We start from the raw sequence: 17,555 nt of genomic DNA, 5'->3' as shown, positions 1-17,555 counted from the left end.
ACTCACTTTAATTATAATTTAAAAATTATATATTTATATATATTATTTTGTTTTAAAAAAAATGAATATTAGTAAGGAGAAGAAAATTCCCTCATTAAATTTTTAAATAACTCATTTTTTTTAAATACTACAATTTTTATTTATTTTTTGGGATAGTTTTCAAATTTCATATACTCTATCAAAATATTAATGTTAAATAAAAAATGTTTTTTTTTTTCAAATATAAGGAAATTGATTAATTTGTTACTTTTAAATGAGGAGAGTGTTTATTTATAAAGTGACAATTTCATTATTGTATTGTCCCTACAATAATAATAAAAATACTTATTTAAAAATATATTTAAGTATAATTGAATATATTTTTTTATTAATTTAAATATTTATTAATAATCCTAAATCCATCAATCAATACATTGGGCTTGGGAAAACTATCAGGGCCCATAGACCATTCCACTATTTTCCTTTTTTTTTTTCCTTCGTCGTCTTCGAGTGACGACTTTGTAAACCCTAAATACAAGTTCTTGATTTGAATTTGATTATTGTATCTAATCTTCACTTGAACTATTAGTTTCAGATTCTAGTAATTGCAAATAAAGTTTACCCAATGTCGGAAGAAACAAATCCTTCTGTACTTCTCTCTACACCTTCTTCATTGGAATCCAAATTCCGTAGTTTATATTCTCCTGAAACAACTTCAACGCCTCGGCAATGGAGGCCAGCGGCGCAGAGGAATCTCCGGAATCGGTGGTCGAATTTGGCTCAGTACAGGAAGGATTGGTCTACACATTTGGAAAAGGGACTTAAGATCGCTAATTCTCTTGTGAACAACTACCTTTCTCAAAGGCATACTCCCCACGTATAATTTTTGCATTTTGTTTTCTTTCCATTTGAGGGTTTAACATGGTTAATGTTTTACTTTGTGGGTTATTATACAGATACATAAAAGGATGGGAATTTGGTGTTGTTAGTGACATGCCTGATATTCGAAAGAAAACTTGTCAAAAGTTGTACAAGAATCAAGTGAGTGTCTGTCATATGTTGTTGTGATTTTTGTATTTCCATGAGATGAAGTCATTTGTGATAATTGAATTGTTTCAATTTCTGAAAATTCAGATACTTGATAGGAGCAAATTGTTACATTGCTACAAAGATATGGTATGATCCTGGTTGATATTCAATATAATGTATTGGAAGTTGTAACAATTTAATGAATACATATATCCAACAGGTAGCAACCACTGTTAAAATGTTCCAAGCTGCTGCATTGATGAGATGTTTTACGAAAGGTATTGGTAGCCCAATTGTGAAATTCGATTTCTGTCCTGATGAGAATGGACATAATGATGATGGTGATGGTGGGGGGATCAAAGTGTTTAGGTTTTTGTCAATCTCATCTTTTGGTAAGTTTACGTTCTCCAATGCTTGTTGGCTTCCCTTGTTATAGAATTTTACTAGTTCAAATCAAGTACATCCTCCCATTCTTATGTGAGTTAAAGCTTGCGTTTTGGTTTCTTGATCCATTAAAATGTTGAAATTTGTGTTTGGATAATATTTTAAATTGACTAGAACAGAATAAGGTTGTGTTTTAAGGCATAAGACCAAAAAATATGGTTTTCCTTCAACTATTATTAACCGTTTTCAAATGGGCTTATCTATGAGGAGGAATAGTAATGATATTATTTTCTTTGACCATCTCAGAAAAGTTAGCTGCAGAGCTTGTTGAGATGTTTGCATTGGAGTTGAATTTGAAGGTAAAATATAAGCATTAGTTAGATGTTCATCATCTTTCTTTCATTTTTCGCTAAGATTCTTTTGCTTAAATGGGCAGCGATTGCTTGTAGTGGAATTTCTCTCTATCGATTGTGGAGAATTAACAGGACCATGTTGGTCCGATGAACTTTACTCTGGAGAATTTGATGACTTGTATTTATGCTGTCTATATTCAAAAGAAACTAACAAGCTAAAGAATCCTAAGATGAAAGAAGGGCAGGAAACAGATATGCCAGTCAAAAGGACTAACCATCAACTTGACCGTGATGTTCTAGAGGTCCCGATTTATATGATCAGTTTTTTAGTTTGATATTGTGGTTATAAACTATTCCATAATTTATCGGCAATTAGTAATTGTAGATTTTGATGTATCATTATGATTGCAGGTCTACCAAACAACCTGGCTTGCTGAAGTGAACATAGATACATGCAGGTAAACATTCGCTAGTTTGTAACCAATGAACACAGGGTTGAAATGTGCGAAATTTTTGTCCATGGCTTCCGTTTGAATGTTGCTTAAGGCCTTGTTTGATCTATTTGAATAACCAAGTGATTATTTTCATTATGTGATTAATGAGTAGATTGTTGCAAATAAATAACCCATATCAAACAAGGTCTAAGTTTCCCATAATTTAGGTTGGAGGAAATCTTTTCTGAAGCTGGAGAGGAAATCCAAGTTAAGTTTTTTTGAACCAGCGCTTGTCCATTGGCTTGTCACAATTAGCGGATTTCAAATAGTGGCGCAGAGAAGCTACGGTATTGTGATATTCAAGTCATTGTTTTAGTTTCATTAATTTGACTCAGAATGGCAAGGAGAAGTGGCTATGAAATGAGCTGATCAGGATGGGTCTATAAACCGGGTTTTGTATGAAAAAGATTCAATGGAAGATCTCCCCAAGAAGCAAAGATGCCCTTTCTACAAGATACCAAAGCTGTCAAATTCAATTAGTCCCTTCTTATTATACTCATTTACTTCACTAAGTTCATTGCACCATAAATTTTTCTTGTACTCATACTTTGATATAACATTCATTTTAGAAGAAAACAAATCTCATTAATTGTTGTGACCTTTTATTAAATGAGTTAAGTATTAAATTCATGAACCATCATAACATTGTAATATTATCACATTTTAATTTTTATATAAATCATGTAAGAAAGAAAAGAAAAAAAGGTACATGTCAACAAATACTTTAAATCCAAAAAATATAAAAATTAGAAAAAATTGCATGGTTATAAATACCAACATATTTTAGTATAAATTTGGATATTTAACCCATTAATAAATCTATTGATGGACACAACATAATTTAGTATAAATTTGGATATTTAACCCATAAATAAATCTATTGACAGACAACATATATAGATAGAAAAACAAATTGAAAGAGGATAAAATCTTGACTCAAAATATACGTAATTTGGCAATTCATACACTTGGTAAATAGGGGTATATAGTGAATTTACAGCACATTTGAGAACCAACTGATATATCTATCCACATATAACTTCTCTAATAATTTTTCCCCAAAAAATACTCCAAAAAATGATAGGGGGTGTACTTACTATCCAGATACCTTTCAAATGTACTACTTCTAAAGAATAATGACCATTTGACCCCTAGAGAATAGACGAAGACACCTTAGATAGCCTCATATCAGATAATCAACCCATGACAAATCAAGGCTATTATAGGGAAACCAAAGGGAACAAATTGAATTTAATAATAAATTATAATAACCATGATGACGATCATTAAAGTGACAGGCATTGTACCCTATCAGGGACATTGGATGGCATTGGGAGTGCAGTAACATATCTTTGTGGGTAAAGTCTCTGCTGAGAGTTGCTTCCATCCGTCCCTCCATCAGATGATTGTCCTCGGTTATGAAACTTCGCAAAACGATTTATTACTGAAAACTTCTCCAGATCTTGGCATTCTAGTCTTGAATCCAATACTGACACTCTCTTGTCCAATCTGCACATAATACAAGGATTTAACAAACTATCAACGTTCCGCATTCCCAAAAATCAAATACAAAAATGAACAGACTTTCTCATATTGGTCATTTGGCATCTTGAATATTGTTCAAAATATAGAAATACATCATAATGTGGAAAAAGGTCAACATAGTATGAACCAATAGTCTACTATCTTCTAGTTTAAAATTTTGATAGGCCAGATAAATTGAAACGAACCAGATATTGTATTGTACCTTGTGAATTCGATTTCCAGTTTCTGTGCTCTATTAAGGAAGACTTCAATGGCCGTTGATAGATGCTCCCTGTTCCTTCTCTTGAGCTTATCCAACAAGCTATACCATATTTAAGGAGGGGAAAGAGAACAATAGTTAGTAACAAATAAATAGCCTCACCATTCATTACTACAATTGCTAATTATATTAGAGACCAGAAAGAAAATAAAATAAGTAGAAAGATAATTTGAAGATCACTACTTACATGCTTTCATTGGTATGTGCTGTGTCAACATCACTTCCTAAGCATGATAAGCTGCAAGCATCCCCTAGTGTTAAACGAGCTACAGAGTAACCAACACTGTCGTAGCTTGAACTGGCATCTGCAGATAGATGAACAGCTGAGGGAGGGCTGAATATTTGCTGCATGAGCTGGGTAGTCAAGATAATTCGTCTTTTAGGCCTTTTTGTGCCTCGACCATCTTCATTTTCAGCATCATCATCCATCTGCTGTGGCAATTTAGAAATTTAAAAAGATGGCACAATAGCAAAGATACTAATTAACACACTAAGAACATATCACAGATTAAAAAAAGTTAATATGAAAATACCCTATTTGGAAACTGGTATTTTAACAATCACCATCAAAATCACAATCAATTAGCACAAAAAGAGAGATAGAGAGATGACGGTAGAAAATTATCACACCTTGTCTATCAAACGGTTTAATGCTTTAGCCCATTTGTGTTCCGCCATACTGCAAGCAACATATTATTAATATAAAAAATGCAATTGTTTACAAGAGACAGAATATTAAATTGCCAGTACCATCATTGCAGTTATGTTCATTATAGAAAAATATATCAGGACATAGGAAACTTGCCTTATAGAAGGTATGTTTTGAGGACCCTGACTTAATTCCTTGTGCCAAGGAAGAAGCTCTGATGTGGCAGTCTTCCGTTTCTTTTGTCTCACAACAGGCAAAGGTGTATCAATAATACCTTGGGGCAACATTTGCAAAGACGATTCAGTAGGAAGAGAATCGCTTGCTGAACTTCCCAAGATATTGACAACCTGACTAGGCTCAGCCATGGAATCGACTTGTTTGGATAGAAGCGGTGAATGCATACTGTAGGACATCCCAAGAGTTATTGCCTGATCCGGTGTCTTCAAGGTACTTGTGTTTCGAGCATCATCATGGGCAGGTAATATCTGTCCATTATTCATTGTTCCAAACTTATTAAACCAGGAAGGTGCCATCTGAGGATTAATCTGATAGCAATTATCAGGAATCCTTGAGTCAAGCCCAAGCTCAGCCTGAGAAGGTACATTTCTCTCCCCTTTATCCATTGGACCTGAAAATTTTAGCATTTTAGAATCATTGGATGTAACTGCATTAGGATTCAATCTATCAACTGTGGATGTACTTAATTCACTAAATTGAGCCATCTTCTGGGGGGTCAAGGCATTGTCTGTCATTTTCAATCTGTTCAAATCTCCGTCACACAAGTTCATCTCTGGATTCTTCATGGCCTTAACTTGATGAAGTAAAGAATAATTCTGACTTATCAAAGAGCGGCCAAATGCTTCAATATCTCTCTGATTAGAACCAGAATGCAAAAAAGCTCCAACTTCTTTCACTTGAGCTGCAGTTACCTTTCCGGTCAGATCACTGTCAACAGACCCAGCTCGCTGATCAACCCTTTCTCGGACTGGTGTCTCTTCTTGAACCAATCCTGGGGAATTCACATTTGATGGACACCTCCCTGCTTTTTCTGCATCTTTCTCCTCCATATGCTGTGAAGAAGATGAAGTTGGTGTTGCATCACCACTGAGTGTACCTGGCTGGAAAACCCTTGGGGCATTAGGCCGTGGAATGTTGACCCATTCATTAGGAACTAATTTTGGGAAGCCTGCTTGTTTAGATAGACCTGAAGCGACAACAGACCCAATTGTGGGCAAAATATTCCCTCCAGAAACCTGAGATAAGAATTGTTCATGAGAATGACTGGTTCTGGTCGGTTGAGATGCATCTGCCAATGAGAGAGCATTATCAGGTGAAATCATGCCAGCATTATGAGAAAATGACGCAGATGAAGATGCATCAGTATGAACTCTACTATTGGACTCATCAATCCGCTTAAATTGCAAGGCATGACCATCTAAAGATGTAGTTGAAGCTGTCGCTCGTCTGTTGATGCCAGGTATGATCTGGTTCAGCAAACCACCTATCTGCTTCTGTCCATATCCCTCTTGAGTAATACGAGTTGCACTCAGCGAACTGACCATCTTCCTAGGGTCCTGAGGAGGAGCCAATTCATTGGGTTGTAGCAGTCCCTGTGAAGGCGGTCCGAGTTGCAAACCAAAACCTCGAGAAGCAAACGATGTGTTTTGCTGAATGTGTCCTTCAGATCCATCAGAAATTTCATCTTCCGGTGTACTAGACGACTTTACTTGAGAAGACCTCAAATGTAACAAGTTATCTTTTGGCTGATCCACTTTCTGAAGAAGCTCAAGCATATGTTGACTAGAACAAAGAAAAAGAAAATATCACAAACAAGCAGCTAAACCAACATGAGATTTTGAACCACAAAAGTAGAAAGTTGCAGAAGGCAACTTCGAAGAGAAATTATTATACACATCTTATCTGATCAGAAAATTTGGGAAGTTACTTGGGGTTGTTTGATGAAGGATTGTTTGGATTTATTACAAATAACCTCTTACTTAATATATTTATAACATTTTAAAATATTAAATACAATAGATATTTTAGTCATTTAACCTAAATAATCCATTTTTTCATCAAACAAGGTTTTAATTAAAAAAACTGGATTATTAGAAATAAAGAAAATACTTCATGAAACAACCTCTTATATAAACCATAAAACATTACTGAAAATACCACAAAAGGATAGTAGCAGCAACCTCGACTGGAGAGCCTTATTTTGGGCAGAAGAACTACTAGTGGGAACACTAGGACCAGAACTTTTGAGTGAACTAGCAGGATAAGTCCCCTTCTCCTCCCTTTTTCTTTTTCCTTGAGAATCAGTAGGCAAATACCCCTGCGAGCAGAATAACAGAATAACTTTAGATAACTCACCAATGACCTACCAGTTAAAAAAACAAATGCCTCATGAATAACCTTATCTATCTCAAAATTGTTTTGAGTGACTTGACCAGACACTCTCGACTGCCCACGATGGCCTTGGTTTTGACCAAGGAATCCTTGACTAATCTGCTCAGATGCAGTGTGTGGACTAGCATGCCCCCCTCCATGTGAAGGATCCATTTCATCATTCAAATTTCCCATGGGATGGTACTGAAACCTGCGGGCAGGAGGCTTTCTACCTGCCGAACCAGGCATCTTTTGCTTGGCTCCAGAGAAAGCTCTAGAATCAACATCTGAACGGGCAATATCATTCAAACCACCCGAAAAAGTATGGTGAGATTTATTTGACTGATTTCCCTCAAAAGAATTTTCTTCTCCATCATTCTCTTTCTCTTGAACTTTAATACCAGCTTTATTGGAGTTATATGATTCCAGTACTTGAGGGCTCTCATTAGGACCACTATTAGATTTCACTTGAGCTTCATTCACATTCTTCCTCATTGATGAATCAGCATGCTTCCAGTAAGCAACATTATTAGTATGGGGAAGAGTTTGGTTAATATCTTGATTGACCTGCAAATTACCAGGATTTGACATTCCAGCAATGTTACTCAGCTTTGTGTTTCCTCCACCAGCCTGTGAACTAGAGGCTAGTCTTCCATGTGAATTTGAAATAGCATTAGGTCTCCACAAACCACCAGGATGACCCATTTCCTGGTACCTCGACCTTGTCTGATCATTACTTTCTGGAAGTTTCAATGAAGATGCTTTCCCATGAACTTGCAGTAGATCTCCATTCAGAGGCCCGGACTCATTTAGATCTCGACCATTTGGCTTACACGAAGGTTGTCCCATGCCAATGTAGGAATCTTGAAGAGTAGAAGACATAGAGGTATTCTTCGTACCCATCCCTGAGAGCAAAGAATTAGCAGCATTTCCATAAACCTGGCTTTCCTCGGCAACTGCTTTTTGTAAAGAGATGCCATTTAAAGATTCGTTTCTTTCTCCATATGAGTGTTTGACAGAATTATTGGAAGAATCCTGAAGCTTGTTGCCTTGTTGATATGACATCCTAGATACAGATTGCTGAGATCCTGTCACAACACCACAACTATTGTTTAAATTCACACCAAAATATAAGGAATCTGGGCCAGAATGCATATTTGACTTATTCTTACCTAATATACTTTCCTGCTTAGCATTAGCTTCAAATATTTGGTTGTTACCATTTCGAAGCTCAGGATACTGAAAATGTGGACCATTAGTTTCTTCCCGAAACCCTCCATCACTGCTGGAGGTTTCTGCAACGGCAGACTGCATCAAGGCACTCCAACTCCCACTTTGGAGAGATGGAAGGGCGTTTGAGAATCCTGTGCCATGTAACAAACTAGATCCTTCAGCACTGGGGCCGTCTCCTAATGCATCCCATATATTACCATCGCCATACAATATTCTTTCTTCAGCAGGATCCAGACCATCTGGTGTATGGGAAGTGGACTGCAATACCACTTTCTCTTGTAATGTTTTTGCAGAATCAGCTAGCTCCTGTCTTTCATGCGCATTGGACAAAAATGCATTCATTTGAAGGATGCCCACTTCATTAACATTTTCAACACTTCGTCTAGACGCATGAGAAAATATATTTTCCTCTCGACCATCATGTCTATAAATGGAATTCTCATCCCTATTGCTATTTTCCACCTGGAATCCAGAAAATTTATTACTGTGAAAGTGATTACTTGAGGTCATCATTTTATGTGCAGAACTTTTAAGAGGGGTCTGAGAATCTTGGTTTGAATCAATCCTTGTACTAGAAATTGGAACCCCGTAAAGTGATTCATCAACATGAGAAGGAACCAGCCCCATGAAGTTCAATGCCTGGCCTTGTTCAGGAGAAAATTTATGTCCACTAGAGGATCCTTGAATAGTTGCAGCATCACGATGCATCCAATTTCCATTAGCTGAAGCAAGTTCACCTGACCAATGATGATTCAGTACTTCATTAACTTGAGAAATTGGATTGCCATTTGAGATGGCAGGTGAATGATTACCGGATGCTTGTCTGCCACCAAATGGGATCTGACTCATTAATTGCTGCCTTGCTTCTACATGCTGAATTTGCTGCTGCCTTGCTTCTACTTGCTGAATTTGTTGTTGTCTTGCTTCTACTTGCTGAATTTGCTGCTGCCTCTGGAATTCTTGCATCTTCCTGAACATAACTTCTTGTTGCAAAAGGTGCATATCATTCAATGTGTTCTGCCGAGAATAAGGATGCAAGGTGCCGGTATTATGGCTACTCATTTGTTGCTGGCCACTTATTTGTTGTTGGCCACTCATTTGTTGCTGGCCACCCATAAAATCAAAACTAACAGGAGAATCAGATGGTTCTGAACTATCTAGAGCTATATTTTGTCCAGGAGCAATTCCTTGCTGCAATTCATAGAAAGAAGAACCTCTTGAATTCATATTGTGGCCATCAGTTTCAGAATCTACTCCTAAGAAGTTTGTCTCATTCCGGTTTGTATGGAAACCCTGATATCCATGCATGTAGCTATTGACATTTGAGTTTTGGCTTGGAGAATTCCTGCTAACAAGCTCTGGTCTAAAATCTGATTGCGTAAAGTTCAATCCATGTGCTTCTGGCAACATATGGCTGCTAGCTCCTCTACTATTATCTGATTATTCCAAACAAAAAGAGGTTAAAAATGTTTAGAACATTAAAATGAATATTAAATCATGGGTCACTTTCTCAAAGGAAGGTCCATAAAATCAATACAAGGGGAGGAAAAATAAGATAAAAAAATGATTCATTTATCATGATATATAAGAAATGAGAATACCATTCATAGATAGGGAAAAAGCACCAATTCCATAGATTGGAAAAAAAAAAGAACATTCATAGATAAGGGGAAAAAAAGACCATTCACAGATACCTGATTGTCCAACATTATAATTTTTTGAATTGGGGATTGGAACTCCATGTCTCTGGTTTTCAGGCCACATATTGTTACCAAACATTGTCCAACTACCATCCACAGCACGAGAGGGTTGTTGACCTGGGGATGCATCCTGTGCAAAGAAGTTGTGAGCCCTATCTCCAACTTCGTTCCCAGTCATAGAAACTTGGAAACAAATATGTGTTGACTATTAACACTTGCAAACTGAATTAGGTAGATACTTTTGCATCAACGTTCTTCACAGAAGTGTACCCTCCAATCTAGTACAATTTACTAAATTATTACATACAAAGACACATGTCTTTAGAAAAGTCCCAAGCTACCAGATTACCCCAACTTATGACTTAGCTCTGCTACTCTGCAAAATATTCAACATGTCATCAGCAGTGATAGGACAAACAAATAAAGTCCAGAATTTTACATAGTTTCAAAGGGGTTTAGCTGATGATTTTTTAGCAGGAAATATTTGAATCACTGTCTCTCATCACTAGATTAGAACTTATAATCTATACTGAAAGCGCAGAAAACAAGCCGCTTGAACTAAGACAGCTTTACATATATTCAAAACTACTTAAAATTATCATTAATCGTAATGAGATCTAATCCTCTCAAAAAGTTGTCTCAAGTTATATCCGCTAGCTTCACTCCCATACAGTGCTAATATACAACAAAAGAAGTCACCCTTATCATGTTAATATTAATAATTAGTTATGCTTCTGATTAGTTGTGTTGCCCCCATTGTCTGGGAAATTTGATGATTCGATGCCTCCATTCTAAGAAGGGTTTGCACCATCTGGCCAAGGGACTCAAGGCAACCATAGCAACAAATTAATCATTCATCATCGATTTCCAAATATGATACAATTTAGATAAGTTTACATTTGAAGTCAAGAAACAACTAGAACAAACCACACCTATAAATATAGAAATGTAAATAGAAACCTAAGCAGGATAATCATGTTTACACAGGCAATAAGCAAACAAAAGGCAAATAAAATTTAACAAACCAAAATCTTTCAGTCTGAAACACTTCCACAAGAAGAAAAACTCGATTTCAGCAACAACTCTAACAAGATCGAGCTCATGAAATAGTAATAATAAAAAATCCGAAAAATGTAAAACCTTTAGGTATGTCGACGATTAAAGTCTTCAAAGAAATAATTGGGTCTCCCCACAAAATGGCGACGGATAGGAGAAATTAGGGTTTGTAGACGAAGGGGGCAAGCTTTAGTTAGATGATAAGACAAGCCGCTATCAAAGATTCAATGATATACCCACTTCAACCTCCATTTCCGCGATGCCCTCTGCTTTGAATAAGCGAATGAAATGGGAAGAAGACCCGGATATGAAATGGGAAGGAGAGAGAAGACGAAGAGTTGCAGAGAGAGAGGACGATAAAGTGATCGAAAAATGAAAAAAGAGTGAAATTTTCAACGAACTGTGAGAAGGGAGCTCTGGTTCGGAACGAGGCTGAGGTTATGGTCCGAGCCCAATGGTTTGTTGATTGAAGCTATTGGCTCGGGAATTCGAAGCTAGAATTTCCAATCACTATGTAACACGTATGGTCCTTTTTTTCACTCTTAATATTATTAACCAACAAAAATATAAATTAGCACATAAAATTATTTTATTTTTATCTCTAATAAATTATTTGATTCTCTTCAATATTTAAGTTTAATAAAATATTTGTTGACCATGCAATAAATTCAGCTTCTTGAGACAAAATCCAACTTACTGAAATACATTAAAGCTGAATTTCATAAGAAAAATCAAGTTTAAACTAAGTAAAATATTAATAACATTTTTACCATTATCAACTGAAAAATTGTCTACATTTGTCGTCGTATTAATTATTATTAGTCAGATTAAGTATAAAAAGTTATCATTAATCTTATAACTTGTAAATTTAGTATTATTAAAAGTGCTTCATTCTTAATTGGGATGTCTATTAACCTCGGCTTATTTTGAAAAGGAAACATTTTTCTTGTGACAACAAAAATTTGAAAGGTTTATTTATTAATTTGGAAATTTGGAAATTTTATTGTTTTATTTTACAGAAAAATATTTTAAAAATAATAAGATAAAATATCAAACTTATTTTATAAAAATAAAATTTAAACACGATACTTACAAAAATAACAAAATACCAAAAATTATCCTTATAAATTTAACAAAATTACTGTTATATATAAAATTTTATTCTTTTCTTTTTCTTTATAAGTATAATAAATTTTAATTTTTTCTTCTTTAATCTTTAACCATTTATTAGTATCTATTTTAATTAATTTGTATTTAATATTTAATATATTAAATTATATAATTTAATATATTGAATTTATTAATTAATATAAATAATATATAAAAGTATAAATGTCTTTATGTATTTTTTTTAAATATTAATTTTTAGATAGTATCAAACTAATTTAAATATAGAATACTTAATATTTAGATGTTTATATTGATTAATTCAATTTTTTATCCTTAAATATTTAAATTATTAAATACTTAAAATTTACTACACAATTTTATATCTTAATTTTTAATTTGATCGACCACAACTAACTTCCAATAATATAATTTTTATATTAGTTTTTTAGGTTCACTTTATTACTTCATTACATCATGTATATTATAGTGTAACTTAATGATTGAGTCTATTTCTTAAGTGGAATATCAATATTTTGCATTTATTTGACTCATTTCAAATAAAATATATCTTCTAAAAGAAAAAGGTAATAGAATTTTCATATTCCTCCAAGTAATTTGGAAATTGGTTGACCTAGGAATTTTTTTTAATCCCATAGTGTTAACTAACTAACTAACTAACTTTTAATAATTATTACACTAATTATTAATACTTAATTATGTGTTGAACAAAAGCAAATCTATAGTTGTGATATGAAACAATGAATAAATTAAATACATTATTCTTGAGTGTTTAAGAATAAATAAATCTTGTAACTTTCAATTTCTAACACTAAATTCCTATTAGCAAGTTAATTGATTAAGAAAAATTAAAACCAATAAGTATACATTGAACACGCCATTAATTAATAAAAAAAGTCATTATTATTAGATCTTCATTTGAAAAATAATAATTACATCATTTGTAAACATTACAAACTTAATTTATATACATGCTTTTGAAATTTTGATTTAAGTCTAGAAGACAATTTTGATGTTAAATAGATACATTAACAATATTTAGGGTAAAATATAAAATATACTATCAACAAGGTGAACTATTAATATGCTAATAATACTTAACATTAATCTCTTATCTTCTAATAATTTTGTCAATAATTCTTACCCGACATCTGCGCGATTTTATTTTTGAATTTCAGAAAATTTGCAAAACCAAAATTGTATGTTTTAAAACCCATAAATATACATTAAACTTATATTATAATTGATATAAATTAATATTATTTGGATGATTAGTAATGATCGACATTTAGTGAGTAATGTTTGAATCAATAGATGATTGTTATGATATTTGGATAGAAACAACGAGAACGAGCTCAATTGTATTGAGTCGATGAATTATTATTCCGATTATTTTTTGGTAGACTATTTGACTCGAAAGAAACCGTAGTACATTCAGTGATTGTGGTCGATCAATGCGTTTCTTTCACAACGCTATTATTATTATGACGATACAGGAGGTCTCTTCTGAAAATCCGTTGAACTTATGAATATTCTTAAAGATCTCCGACCCATTAATTCTAGATTTTATATTTTTGATGTTGGTGTGCATTTTTTGCTTATGTTTTCATTGTTAATCTCAAATGGTTAATCTCGTTGTGTTTAAAGTGTAATTGGTGATAAAGTAAACACTCGTGTTTTTGTATTGTTTTTGTCATTATGTTCAAGTCTACTAAATCTCAAGATGAATCTTAAAATTTTACGATTTCACTATAAGTAGTTCAATCCAAAAAGAAATGTATGTCCGGTTTGCCTTACTTTCTTGACCGAACTGACTAAGAGTAGGGAGAGCTTAAGACTCGAGTTTTGAAAGAGGGCTAGGCCAACAGAAGGGCTTTCACGGATCCACCATTTCTTCTTGCGCCAAAGATCTTACCATACATTTCCAAAAGAACTAAAGTTACATCATTTCCATTAAAGAGTTCTTATGTGTTTTCACGCCCCGAAAAATGAACAAATTCATTTTCTTTGGAACACATACAAGATTCGTCACTACAAAAGGATAATGGTAACCCACCATTAAATACTTCATTTATGAATTTTATAGTAATAGAAATACATGTCCTACCTAGGGGTGTAAACGAGCCGAGCCGAGCTCGAACTAGTCCTGGCTCGAGATCAACTCGACTCGTTTTTTATTGGCTCGGCTCGAGCTCAATCGAGCTTTTAATATTAAGCTCGAACTCGGCTCGATCATATAACCATAGGCTCGAGTTTTGCTCGAAAGGCTCGAATTTAAATATATTTATATATTAATTTCTTATATTAAAAAAACATAATGGAAGTCGGGAGTCCATTCGTCGGACCGTACAACCCTCCGCATATGTTTTTTTTATTGTTTTACGCCCCGTAACTCTTCCTCGATTAAGACTTGGTTCATGTAAGAATAGACGTATTGGTTCGCGTAAGAATACGCGTAGAATACCTATAAGAGTTATTCATGTTCAAGCAAGTTTGAAAAGAATACTTTCAAACCGTGTATTGTATTTGAGATGAACAAGAAAACATATTAGACTCTATGTTAGGGTCTAAAATCAAGGCCTCAGTTCTAGAATAAATTCCAGCAACCTTTCTCGGCACCCGGTCTCGGTCCTAGTGTGCACATGGGCCATATTTCTATTTTTTTGTTTTATTATTTTGTTTTGCTTTCCCTTTCTACTTTACAAACCGAATTCTGTTATTTTCTAGTTATTGTTGTAACCGAATATTTTGGGGCAAGACATCACCTATATAAGGCTGATTTTTCTTCCCCAAGGACCCATGAATAGAATGATGAAGATGTGACTTCGCCCCTATTCGTCTATTATTATTATTATTATGGATTGATTGGTATAGACCAACAGTATTTCTCTTCGCACCCTTGATTCTTCTATTCCTACCCCCTAAATTCTCTATCGAAAACCTTCCGCTGCCCTTTGATTGTAGAATTACCACCGATCTTATAAATCAAGAACTTGATTCTTGAACCCAAAACACACCTTTCAAACAACCAAGCCCAGTCCTTTATCCAGACCAGCAACACATGCGCAACAACATAGCCATGTCTTCCGACTACCTTCCTGGCTGGTGTTCGGTTGTTGGGTTGCTGGGTGAGCCCTTTGATTATTTTTTGGAAATTTTCAGGAGCGTCTTCCAAAACAAATGAAACAGTTTGACATTCGTTCTTGCTGATTATTTGTACCGTGACAGCAACATTATGATTTTCAAAGGCCTTTTCTAGCTGGCTGCCTTGTATTATGTTGACCCGCGACCGAGGGGCACCTTGCTGGACCGAGAAAGTGTGCAAGATAATGACACGTTCGTCCCTTGTCTCAAGCACCAAAGGTGGGTCATAAAAATCTGATTCTTGGACGGGTTCTTGAACGCGTTATTGGACTTCTTGATGATCAGCCGGGGCCATGAACAATCTGGATTTGCACCTATGATTGGGCTCCCAATTATCATTGCAGGTATAGCGTCGGTCTTCCTTCAGACCGGTTGTCTGGTTTGTGCTCGGCCAGACCGTGTTAGCAATACATGGTTTGGGCAACAGCGGCGGCTTGGCGCTGTACAAGGGCCTGCGACCGAATCGCAACAAGAGATCTTTCTTGAATTTATGCCACGTCAATGCTTCCATATGGTTGCGATCCCGCAAATATGATTCATGCCACGTTCTTGCCTCTTTTGAGAAGTGAGTGCGGAAAATGTCCAGCTTTGTGACATCATTCGTCTTGCTCTCCCTAAATACTTGTTCGGCAAATAAGAGCCAGCCCTCCAAATCAGTCCCATCAAATTCAGGAATATCAATATTTGTGAGCCGGGTTGGAGGAATGTAGTAAGAAACAATATTATAGGGTCGGGTGCGGGGATTTTGGCCATTATTAAACGCACATTTTTCAATGGCTGTCAAGCTTTTTCCAGCAGCATACCTTCTGTCCATATTTTGTTGAAAGGCATTGTGCAAGGCAGCCTGTTCGGTCATATGTTGTTGTTGCAGGACAGTATTCATGGATGCATATTGTTGGGTCAGCCCTTCGAGTAGGGTCCTAAGATCATCCATCTTTGCTGCTATCTGGTTTCTTTCATTTGAGAATCGTCTTGCTCTGATACCAAGAATGTTACGACACTAAAAATGAGAAAATCTTCAATCAATTTAAATTAAAGGTGACTAATTAAATAATTTGTAAAAAATATGTGTGGTTAAAGGGTTAAATTATTGGATTATATATGAACAAAGGGTAAATAATTATGTAAATAATAATAATTATTAAAAAAATATATATATAAAAAATGATTACATTTCATACGAGTCCTTATGCAAAGCTGCACTTTGCAAAGTGCATTTATGGATTTGGATTGACTGCTGATCGACCAAGTAAACCAAATCTTCATTTGATTTGTTTTATTTTTTTAATTAAACCTGTTTCACTCTCTCCCTTGTCTTCCTCCTTCAACCCTTCAAACCAGTAGCTTTCAAAATCTCCACAACACAAATCTGTCTTCACTCTCCTTCAAACCCTTCAAACCATTCATTCTCAAAATGTTTTCATATTGTTTTAAATGGTTTTCAAAGTGTTTTCACACCACCAACAAAAACCATCTTCGTTCTCCTTCATACGTTAATCCATCTCAAACTCCTTCAAACTATGATTCATCTCAAACTGCTACCGACAACGACGTGGTGGACCTGGTGGCTGAAGCCGAGGGAGAGAGCGACGAAATGGTTTATTTCAAACAGTCATTACAAAATCTTATCGCTCAAAAACAAATATCTTGTTTGAAGGATTTAAATAAGCTTCAAAACGACATTATTTACATCACCCCTCATTTTTGCCATGCAATAGTTATTGAAGCTTTTTCAGAAATTTACACCGGCTGGATGGAGGACCGACATGCCAAATATTGGGCAAAACACCGGCTAGAACAGATGACTGAAAGAAGAGCAAAGCGGCGTACGGAGGCGGAACGGTTGGCAGCGGAACGGTTGGCAGTGGCACGGAAAGAACGACTTGAAGGATGGCGGACAAAACGACGGGAAAGAAGGGCGGAACGGTTGACACCGGAACGACTGGAGGCGGGTTGTTGAGACATCGGTTTGCGTGGAGAAGAAGGTAAAGTAGAGATGGTTTGGTCCATCTGTTTTGGTAATTTAATTATGGGCATGAAGGATAGACTGGTCCAGATTTGTATGTCAATGTAGGGTGAGAATTTGTGCAACCCATGCATGAGTTCAACTGGGATAATTGTTCTAATTTTGATCATATATCTGTTTATGTAAACCAAGAAGTAGAGAACTTACAAGATGATGATTCAAGTGTTGATGCACCAAGTTCAATAGAA

General features: G+C 35.2%; 2 protein-coding genes across 3 annotated transcripts; one reads left to right on the top strand and one right to left on the bottom strand.

Moving 5' to 3' along the window:
- Nucleotides 1-489: 489 nt before the first annotated feature.
- LOC124936358 lies at nucleotides 490-2,873 on the top strand. Its single transcript, XM_047476853.1, has 8 exons — nucleotides 490-843; nucleotides 936-1,020; nucleotides 1,114-1,155; nucleotides 1,229-1,400; nucleotides 1,699-1,751; nucleotides 1,829-2,047; nucleotides 2,157-2,203; nucleotides 2,407-2,873. The coding sequence occupies exons 1-8, from the start codon at nucleotides 605-607 to the stop codon at nucleotides 2,459-2,461; spliced, it is 912 nt and encodes a 303-aa protein (XP_047332809.1). The 5' UTR covers nucleotides 490-604; the 3' UTR covers nucleotides 2,462-2,873.
- Nucleotides 2,874-3,156: 283 nt separating this feature from the next.
- Nucleotides 3,157-11,520, bottom strand: LOC124935973. Of its 2 annotated transcripts, XM_047476422.1 has the most exons (11): nucleotides 11,154-11,520; nucleotides 10,008-10,389; nucleotides 9,126-9,749; nucleotides 8,253-9,050; nucleotides 7,108-8,168; nucleotides 6,891-7,027; nucleotides 4,849-6,492; nucleotides 4,674-4,722; nucleotides 4,231-4,472; nucleotides 3,987-4,085; nucleotides 3,157-3,748 (listed from the first exon to the last, which is right to left on the bottom strand). In XM_047476422.1, the coding sequence occupies exons 2-11, from the start codon at nucleotides 10,189-10,191 to the stop codon at nucleotides 3,526-3,528; spliced, it is 5,061 nt and encodes a 1,686-aa protein (XP_047332378.1). In that variant the 5' UTR covers nucleotides 10,192-10,389; nucleotides 11,154-11,520; the 3' UTR covers nucleotides 3,157-3,525. The 2 variants fall into 2 exon arrangements, with proteins under 2 accessions (XP_047332378.1, XP_047332377.1); XM_047476421.1 differs by having other exon boundaries at nucleotides 8,253-9,749; nucleotides 11,154-11,519.
- Between the last annotated feature and the right edge of the window lie 6,035 nt (nucleotides 11,521-17,555).

The sequence above is a fragment of the Impatiens glandulifera genome, chromosome 4 (assembly GCF_907164915.1).
Source record: "Impatiens glandulifera chromosome 4, dImpGla2.1, whole genome shotgun sequence".
NCBI lineage: Eukaryota > Viridiplantae > Streptophyta > Magnoliopsida > Ericales > Balsaminaceae > Impatiens > Impatiens glandulifera.
The sequence above is the reverse complement of the archived record's forward strand: the minus strand, read 5'-3'. Positions and strand labels throughout refer to the sequence as shown.